This window comes from Pundamilia nyererei, unplaced genomic scaffold, assembly GCF_000239375.1.
Source record: "Pundamilia nyererei isolate P.nyererei 1_Seehausen unplaced genomic scaffold, PunNye1.0 scaffold00077, whole genome shotgun sequence".
NCBI classification, from domain to species: Eukaryota; Metazoa; Chordata; class Actinopteri; order Cichliformes; family Cichlidae; genus Pundamilia; species Pundamilia nyererei.
Window position 1 is genome coordinate 2,865,182 of NW_005187478.1, and position 9,965 is coordinate 2,875,146.

Here is a 9,965-nt window from a genome sequence, read left to right on the forward strand (position 1 = left end):
GTGGCTCTGCTGCTTCCAGGAAAATTTAATCATACCTCACAAATAATGCCCACAACAGGATACAGAGGCACACAGAGAAGGAGAAAAGTCAATGACACTGAAAAACGTTTGAATCGTTTTATTATAAATGTACAAACTCCTAGTTAAGCAGTCAAAATTCTTGCCCTTGTCCTATTTTGGTTGTAAAAAAAAAAATACCCAGACAAGTTGAAAATTATTTTACCACTTCTATCAACAATGGGAAATACATTAAAAGGACAAACAATAAAAAATTTTATCACAAAGAAAGTAACAGGCAATTACTTCAATACAAAATCTGAAAAAAAACCCCCACTGGTTATACTGGTTACATGGGGCATATCATATGCAAATCTGCTTTTATTAAGCAAAGAATTTGAAAAACTGTATTTGCTGTATTTGAGGCTGATTTGTGTAATTTTGACTCTGTGTAGATTAAAGAAAGTTCAAAATAAATTTAAACTTGTTGACCTATTTCTTGTTTTTTGTCTCTTTTAAGTCATTAAAGATGTATGTTGTACAATCATTCCACTCTGTAAAAAGAGCAGTTCAAAGACATCTTGAAAAGCCCCAAATTACCATAACATTCATGGTCATTATGAGTAAATATAAACCTCTGCCCAACTTACAGTCCCTTACTGTTTCCACATCCACTATAACCAAAACAATTGTTGCTTCTGATAAATCATTTTGCCCGGAAAAGGTTATAAGACCATTTCCAAACAAAATGAAGTCACTCTACGGTGAGAAAGATTATTGATGTGGAAAATATTCAAGACATTTGCCAATTGTCCCAGGAGTTAACATCCCAGCAATTCCCCCTAAGGTCAGATCATACAGTGCTCAGAGAAATTGCAACCAAAGAGCTACATCTCAGAATCTACAAGCCCTAATTAGTATGTTAAATGTTACAGTTCATGACAGTGAAATAAGAAAACAATTGAACTAGTATGGATTGTTTGAAACACTGCTGCCAGGAAAAAGTATCTTCTTCTTCATGTCACCCAAGATACAATACAATTCTACTTTTCTTGTCTGCAAGTGCTGTGTCCGACAGTTACTGACTTAAGTGCGTGCACATCAGAGCAGCAACCCAGTGACCACACAGTGTTTAATTTATCCACAGTCTTTTCGAAACAAAACACAGACGAAATATCTGTTCAGTTTTTCGTATTTCTTCCATCCTTGGCTTTGTTTTGACTCACTGGACAAACTAAATTGCCAAATTTTCATCTAACCATCTGCCCATTATTCTAAATAAGCAAAAATGACATCATACATCATCTGATGACCATTATCCCATGAGTACAGTTTCTTGTCCAGTGGACAATAAGCCAGCTGGGAGTTATGTGCATGCATGTTTGTGAACGCCAGGCTTGGCACTGTGTGCGTAAGCGTGTGAGTGTCAAATGCGTAGGTCACGTTTGCATAGCGACGCTCCATACTATCCACTGCATAAAGCACACCACATACCAAGAAGCTGTTACCGTAACGACCTCTTCTGAGACCTGTGCGAAAGGTCTGTATTGGCTGAAGGTCTCGAGGGTGGAGGTGGATTAGCAGGATAACTTCCTGGTGGAAGCCCTCTGTGTCCAAAGCAGGGTAAAGCAGCCACAGGCCGGACTCATCTACCGCAAACTCAACCTGCAAAATACACAAGCTCAAGTTTGTATGACTTTTGCATCTTAAAATAATTTTAGACTGCAATCTTTCAGGTTGTTGTTTTGGTTTTAGAACCTAGAATTTTACTGATCTATTCCTTCCCACTGCAGTTATTCATCTGCAGCAGGCAGCTGTTTACATACTGTTCTTAGCTCTCCAGACAGCAGATTAAGGTAGATTAAGGTAGTCCTTGCTGGTGGAGATCAAAAACAGATTTAGAGAATCTTTAAAGAGATTTTAAAGAGTTTAAAGAGAGCCTGACTGGCTGACTTTTCTTTCTAACTACAGTTGAGGCCAAAATTATTAGCCCCTCAGGAATTTTGGAACATTTTGCTAAACTTTTGCCCAACGTTTGCAGCATTGATGAAACTTGATACATTCAAACATTCACCAGTGCGATTTAGTAGCTTTCGGTACATTTTGTAATATAAAATACCTTTTTAGGTTTGCTTCATATCAAATATAATAAAAAATGGGGAGGTCAAAAATATTAGCCCTATGTGAATGTTTGCTTTCAAAACACCTAGAGTAATTAACCAGTCAGCTTTGAAACCACATCTGTGCAGTCAACTGGCTTCCTAACAACATTCAATTGGCATAAAAAGGGTTCAAGGAACAGGGCATTTGAACACATGAGAGGAACTACTGTTACTGGCCATGCCAAAGATAAAGGAAATAATTCTGGAGCTCGGAAAAAAAGATAGTAGAGGCTCATGATAAGGGGCTACATGCCATTTCCAAGCAATTCACAGTGTCTAGAACTGCTGTATGTTGCATCATTGCCAAGTCCAAGGAGACGAATTCTGTAAGAAACAAACCTGGCCGTGGCCGTAAGTTCAAGATTTCAAGAATCCTGGAGACGAAAGTAGACACAGATGTCAGCAAGGAACCGCGGACACCTGCCAAGACGATTGTTACTGACCTGGCCTCTTCTGGAGTTGATGTTTCAAGGAACACAGTTGTGACGGCTATTTATCATGGTGAACTTCAGGGGCATCATCCCAGAAGAACACCTTTACTCAAAGAGCTGCACATCACAGCCCGACTGAGGTTTGCCAATGAACATTTGTAAGGTAAAGATCAGTTTTGGAAGTGCTTTGATCTGATTAGACTAAACTGGAACTGTTTCAGCACATAGTTGTTGCTTATGTTTGGCAAAGAAAGGCACAGGCCTTCAACCCCAGGAACACAGTTGGGAACATCCTGCTGTGAGGCTGTTTTCAGGCACAGGGAACCTTGTTTGGTTGCATGGCATCATGAAAAAATAAATTATGCTGACATTTTGAAAGAGAAAATGCAGAAATCCGCTCATAGTCTAGGCTCAGGTTGTCGCTGGGTCTTCCAACAAGGCAATGACCCAAAGCATACATCAACATTAGTCCAACAGTTCCTCAAAGATACCAAAACCAAGATCCTGGAGTGGCCCGCACAGAGCACAGACCTCAATCCTATTGAGAATCTGTGGCAAGTGCTCCAAGTGAATGTCCATGCTTGGAAACCATTCAATTTGGATGAGCTAGAACAATTTGCAATGGAGGAATGGGCCAAAATCCCTCAGAAGACCTGTGCAAACCTAGTAATGACCTACTCTAAGAAATTGTTGTCAGTTGTGGCTCAGAAAGGGTACAGTATATGACTATTAATGGCCATGGGGCTAATAATTTTGGATGTCTCATTTTTGTCCTTTCTTGTTTTAATTTGGTGTATCAATAAAATATCCTAATTAACCTTATTGGACATTGTTGTTTTGGAAACAGATACACTATACAAAACAGAGACTTGTTGTTAATGGTCATTTTCACACTAAAATCGCACACACACATATAAACATCCACATTCCAACGTATACACATCCACATTCCAATGTAAGGAACATACACCCACTGATGTATATAAATAAAGACCAGGGCAGTGGCAGAGCGCGAGTGCCTGAGCCCTCACTCCCGTGCGGGTGCTCTGTGACTGCCCTTGCTGCAAGTAAAACTGTGTGTTTCTCCTCTCTGATTCTCAGCTGAAGAAGTGTCTTAGAATACATCTCTTGACAGAAACAAACCACAAAAGTGATCAGTTTAGTAATTTATAATGTTCCCACACATAATTTTAATGATGCTTCTAAATGTTCTTGTTTAAATCATTATGGAGTACTTCTTGGGCCGTTATTTAAAAATGAAAGTAATGAGTCTTACTTCAGTCTGTGTCTTGTGAATTTGCTCCTCCAGTAAAGCATCGTGCAGTGTGGTCCACGCAGCCACATATCTGTGCCTCAGGTCATATCTGATAACGTCCCTGCTGAAGGCTCGATTATAGTAGAAAGCTCCATTAAACACAACATGGCCTGTTCCAGTGAAACTGTAAGGTAGCTTGTATGAATTACTTGTCTGACCTGAACAGGAAGGACACACAGAAAATAGATATGCACAACCTTAATGATCATCAAACTAAGATATGTCCATCATGTAGAGAAAATATTTTACTGCAACTGATTGATTGATTGATTGATTGATTGATTGATTGATTGATTGATTGATTGATTGATCATACTTTATTCATCCCGAGGGAAATTGGGTTAATAAACATTGCAACGATTTTTACCTTAATTAATAACAGTATTTCAAATGGTTAAAAATTTATTTTGTTTTCTAATAACACTAATGTTGAGACTAGATTATTTGTGTTTATAATGTTATGCAATAAATCAGACTGTATTTTATATTTCATATTTGGTTTCACAATTATCCTCTCATTTGTACTGTCTTATAATTAAAAGACCCGCCTCCACACCCTTTAAAAAAACAACAACTTGTTTCCAGGCTGTGGATGATCTTTGTCTTTGTCAAGAAATTTTTTTAAACTATTTCAGCTTTTTAGAAACATCTTGGTTTCAAGCATCCAATGAAGAACAACAAATATGATTTTTGTCAAAGCCTTGTGATTAAGTAATCGTCATTAGGATATTGAGCTAAGTAATTGTCATTGTAAAATTTCCCCAAATTGAGAAGCCTTATTTTCTAAGGCAAAAAATCCCTGCAATATCCAGGAGAAGACAAATATTACATGCTCGTGCATCAAAATGATGTTCAGGCTAACTTTTCATCCAGATGCAAAGGCGAAGGCAGTTTTACATCACTGCAAAGGGACAGCTATGGTAGATGAATGCCCTTTCCTGAGCCTGGTTCTGCTGGAGGCCCCTTCTTGTTAAAATGGTGTTCTTCCTTCCCACCATCACCAAATACTAGCTCATAATGAGCCGTATGCTCATCAGGGTTCTCTCTAATAGTGTTACATGGGCCTTTCCTTACAATATGAAACACTTGGAACAACTGTTGTTATCTACTGGCACTACACAAATAACCATTAATTTAAACTATTTTTACGTACTTTATGAAACCTCATTTAAAATGAAATTGGCAACCAAGATTTAGAGGATTAAATATAAAGATCATTTGATTGTTAAGTATCTAAACTTTAACTTCTAGACCTGGTAATATTGAAACACAGGTGCTAAAATGAATTTCACAAGTGTATAGCATTTTACCATACTCATGTTCAGCTTGAAATGGCCTGTAAATGGCCTGTATTTATATAGCGCTTTACTAGTCCCTAAGGACCCCAAAGCGCTTTACATATCCAGTCATCCACCCATTCACACACTGGTGATGGCAAGCTACATTGTAGCCACAGCCACCCTGGGGCGCACTGACAGAGGCGAGGCTGCCGGACACTGGCGCCACCGGGCCCTCTGACCACCACCAGTAGGCAACGGGTGAAGTGTCTTGCCCAAGGACACAATGACCGAGACTGTCCAAGCCGGGGCTCGAACCGGCAACCTTCCGATTACAAGGCAAACTCCCAACTCTTGAGCCACAAAAAGTAGTATATAAAGGGTAAAAGCCATCTACTTATGAGGAAGGCTTCACATAATAGCTTGAAGGACCTGATTCTAATCCATGAATCTTTTTCTAACACATCCATTGTGTGTGAAATATTGTTTCCTGTTTTTCTGGTTTTTTACTTTTACGGATCTTCATGTCACTGTTTGTTCTGTCGTTCAAATATGAAATGCATTTGCCAGTGGAATCTGTTCTGATTGCTAAAACATTGAACATAGAACTTTTATGAGATTAATTAGGGTACCTGACACTGTTTGAGATTAGAAGATAATTTTTTTCACAAACACAAACCTCTGTACCTAATTTGAAGGTGTCCATGTCTCGGAACTCCAGTAGGTTGTTGCCATAGTGACCACTAGTGAGGTAGATGACGTTCCCATGACCACGAGCATCTCTCATCCAGGCTCCATCACTAAGGCCATAAGTATTTTTCTGGACCGGTTCAGAGATGCTGGCTACTGTGTCCTTACACACTCCTGTAAAAATACACATTAGGTGTCAGCAAGGATACACCTACTACCAGATGAGGTATTACAATATGCCGATCAGCCAAAATGCTATAATTACATCTTTCTAGTAATTATTTTGTCTGTCTAATATCTATAAGACTAAACAGTTATGTTGAAAAGGGAAACTGTTGATAGAGACCAAGACCACATTTTTTATCAGGCTGGGAAGCTGAAACTGAAGGCATTTTAACACAGGATTTTGTGAGATCTCCCTCAAGTGGCCACTGGAGCCCTGGAGGTTACCATTTCATTTTTATGAAATAATCAACATTATTAGCTTCATATGGAAATGAATAGGTTCATTAGTCTTACTCTACCTGGCTTTTTGGTAACCATTGGTTGGTCAGCGGGGCTCTCTGTCCAGCTGAGGCGGCTTTTGGTTCTTGAATGAGGCGCTGAGGTGGGAGCTGCACCAATAGGTGGAGTGATATTGGTGTCTGAGGGTGAAGTGGTATACTGGCTGACAGGCGCAGTGGGGTGAATAGCAGTTCTGGTAGTTAAGGATTTTTGGGTAGTTGCCGTTGGCTTTGGAGTTGTTGTGGAGGAGCGAACTGGTTGGGTTGCAGTTATGGTTTGTTGGCTGGTAGATGGGGGAGCTGTTGGTGGATGGGATGGTGAAGAACTGGTCAAAGGTATGTCTTTGGGGTCTGGCTTTATGGTAGTTTTTGAAGGCCTGTTAGGTGGCAGCTGCTCAGACACCTGCAAATCCACTGATGATTTTGTGGTTACAGAAGCTACAAGACAAGATAAAAGAAGAAAGGGCCTTTCTCTGTAATTTTTAAAATAAATTTTACCTTTGATTAAATTAAAAAAGCCTTTAGCACATAACTTGAAAGCATTGATTTTACAGATCAATGCAATAGACTTACTGTTCTGTGCTTTGCCTTTCTTATCCTCCTTGTAGCTCTCTTCCTCTGCCTTGTAAAAGGTCACACCCCTGATGACAACAGTGTTTTTGTCTTTCATTTGCTGCTTTGGCTCTGTCTTCTCTTTGATCGGCTTTCGTGTTTCTGTCTGATTCCTGATTGGGTTCTGTTCCTCCACACCATCTTGCTGGTGGTTTGTCTTCAGCTGGCTGTCATAATTCTTCTGTAAGAGAAAATTCTGTCTCATTTATAATGAAGAGGGACTATCTATGCACGATAGCAATCTTCTAGAAGAGTGCACAGCATAAAATCAGACAAGAGTTTGTCTTGGCTTGTGATCTGTTAAGACACAGATTTTTCACAAGGTTTTTACCTGCTTGTGGGCGTAGGGAGCTGCTCCACTTTTAACTCTTGAGCGCTCATCATTCAGTTTCTTTTTTTTCAGCTGGATCTTTTTTTCTTTATCCTTTTCCCTCGCTCTTTCCTTTACACGTTCTTTCTCTCTCATTCTTTCAGTCAAATTTTGTGTGAATGCCTTGAGTTCAGAAAAAGACACATGCAGGGTCAACCAACTATTTCAGATGACATCACTTTGCACTTAGTCTGGACTCTGTGAATATACAAATATATATTTTTAGAAGTCTGGATATTCAATTCAATTTTATTTATACAGCGCCAAATCACAACAGTCGCGTCAAGACGACTATCTTACAATCTATTATTGTAAGGTAGACCCTACAATAATAGATACAGAGAAAAACCCAACAATCATATGACTCCATATGAGCAAGCACTTTAGCGACAGTGGGAAGGAAAAACTCCCTTTTAACAGGAAGAAACCTCCGGCAGAACCAGGCTCAGGGAGGGGCGGGGCCATCTGCTGCCACTGGTTGGGGAGAGAAAAGTAAGACAGGATAAAAAGCATGCTGTGGAAGAGAGCCAGAGATTAATAACAGGTATGATTCAGTGCGGAGAGGTCTATTAAAACATAGTGAGTGAGAAAGGTGACTGAAGAAGAAATACTTAATGCATCATGGAAATCCACCAGCAGCCTACACCTATTGCAGCATAACTAAAGGAGGATTCAGGGTCACCTAATCCAGCACTAACTATATGCATATCAAAAAGGAAAATTTTAAGCCTAATCTTAAAAGTGGAGGGAGTGTGAGTATGAATGGTTATCTGTCTCTCTGGTTCAGTCCTGTGTACCCTGCCTCTGACCCTAAACAAAATCACAGAAATATTTCTTTAAGAGTAAAACTTCTATGGCTTAAAGACAATACCAACTATATTTTTTTTTCAATTAATTGTAAAAATAAGCTATTCCAGTATTGCAGTACAGCCATCCATGTAGGGGTATCATATTTCAAGGAAATGTCCAACAATCATATTTCTGATATTTTTAAAAAAAATGAATACATTTTGTTGATTTTTGTGGCTCACAGATAACAAACTTTACAAGTGTAAGTGAGTGATGGGCATTTGCCATCCTTCTTTTCCAGTGAACTACTTGCAGCATTATAGTACAATAGTAGTGACACAGTCAAATGTAAACACAAAAGTAGCCAAAGTGTTTTCCTTGGAAATTTTAAGTAAAGGGAAGTTGCATCTTAGGTTGAGCCTTTTGAACTGCTATTTAAGGCCCTCGTTTTACCACCATGTAAACTGTGAGTAATTTTCATCCACTGTTTGCTTTTCCTGTTATATTGAGAGCAGTTAAGTGCAAGTGCTCCACCAATGCTTGGTGGAGTCATTTGTTTTATTTTTTGGTCGCACATTGGTGATGTGTTTTTGCCTTAAGTAGGGTTTGTTGCTTCCACCTTTAGAAAGGCAGTCACGTCCGGGCTTGTCTCATTTTTGCGGGCACTTTGGAATGTAAATGCTTGACCGTGCTATATCGTTGCTACAACAATGTCAAGAGTTTAGAGCACATAACTGGTATACTAGTATTGCCCTAAAGTATATGATATGGCACAGTTTAACATCCAAGCACAGTCAAAGAGCAAGCTGACAGAGGATATGAAGAAGCCAAAGTGTTTAGTTTTACCATTTGTTTGTGTTAGCAGGTCTGTCTACCTTTGCAAAGCTTCTGCATTAAAAAATATATACATGCTCTACATTAGAGTATGTACTGTATACAAACTATCAGTTTTGATTTTTAATAGGTGTTTTTTGGACAACATGTACTCACCTTCTCTATGTTGTCCACCCTGGTCAGTAGCTTGGTGGTAACAGAATGGAGCTTTAACAAGTCCATTCCATACAGAGAGACTTCCAACAAGTCAATGATAGTTGCCAGCTAAACAAAATCAAGAAATTGTTTTTTTTTATTATTATTATTAGTTAAACATCTTCCTGCTCAAAACTAACTTAACAGTGTATCATCAGTAACCAGAACACATGTATATGTTTCTACCTTGATGTCATCTTTGCTCGCTTCCTGTAGTTTTTTAAACCTGTACTCTCCCTCGCAGGGATTGACAGCGGAAGGTGGAGCCATGCACACACACTTCTTGCAGTCTGTTCCTTTGGTAATTGTCTCTACAGTGTAAAAATCCTGAGATGGTGATTTTAGGTCACTTTCATGGACATGGCTGCAGTCGGATCGCTTGATTGGTCGAACAACACAGCGACACACACAGTCGGACCCTGAAGACACTGTTTTTACTTTGTCATAATCTCCCAGCAACTGAAACAGAGACAGAAAGTTGTCTTTCTCAGTATATTTTTTCCACAATATAGGCCAGATAGCAGGAAACCTGAATAAATAGTGAATGTAAAATTGATAGTATATTATACTATACTTATATTATAATTTATTTAGCAGATGTGCAGGAACTAAAATCAGAAAAAGAGTTGAAATGTCTGACGATATGCAGCTGCAACAGTGGTGAGCTGTGTGGAATGAAGACAGCTATAGGCATTTACAAACAGGCCCTCTTTGGTTTGGACCACTTACAGTTTGAGGATATTACATAACCAACCACCAGGGGGATGCAAACTTTTACCATAGTGTACAC

At 39.1% G+C, this 9,965-nt stretch overlaps 1 protein-coding gene across 1 annotated transcript in view; it reads right to left on the reverse strand.

Annotated features, from left to right (window-relative positions):
- Positions 1-578: 578 nt before the first annotated feature.
- The window catches only part of olfml2bb (olfactomedin-like 2Bb), a 10,525-nt gene continuing 1,138 nt past the window's right edge, over positions 579-9,965 (reverse strand). The window contains exons 2-9 of the mRNA XM_005737584.2: positions 9,362-9,634; positions 9,137-9,244; positions 7,319-7,480; positions 6,949-7,168; positions 6,397-6,813; positions 5,870-6,046; positions 3,867-4,063; positions 579-1,662 (exon numbers count right to left, since the gene is read on the reverse strand). Of these exons, the coding sequence (XP_005737641.1) occupies positions 1,267-1,662; positions 3,867-4,063; positions 5,870-6,046; positions 6,397-6,813; positions 6,949-7,168; positions 7,319-7,480; positions 9,137-9,244; positions 9,362-9,634 (1,950 nt within the window). The 3' untranslated portion in view covers positions 579-1,266. The remainder of the gene's footprint in view (positions 1,663-3,866; positions 4,064-5,869; positions 6,047-6,396; positions 6,814-6,948; positions 7,169-7,318; positions 7,481-9,136; positions 9,245-9,361; positions 9,635-9,965) is intronic.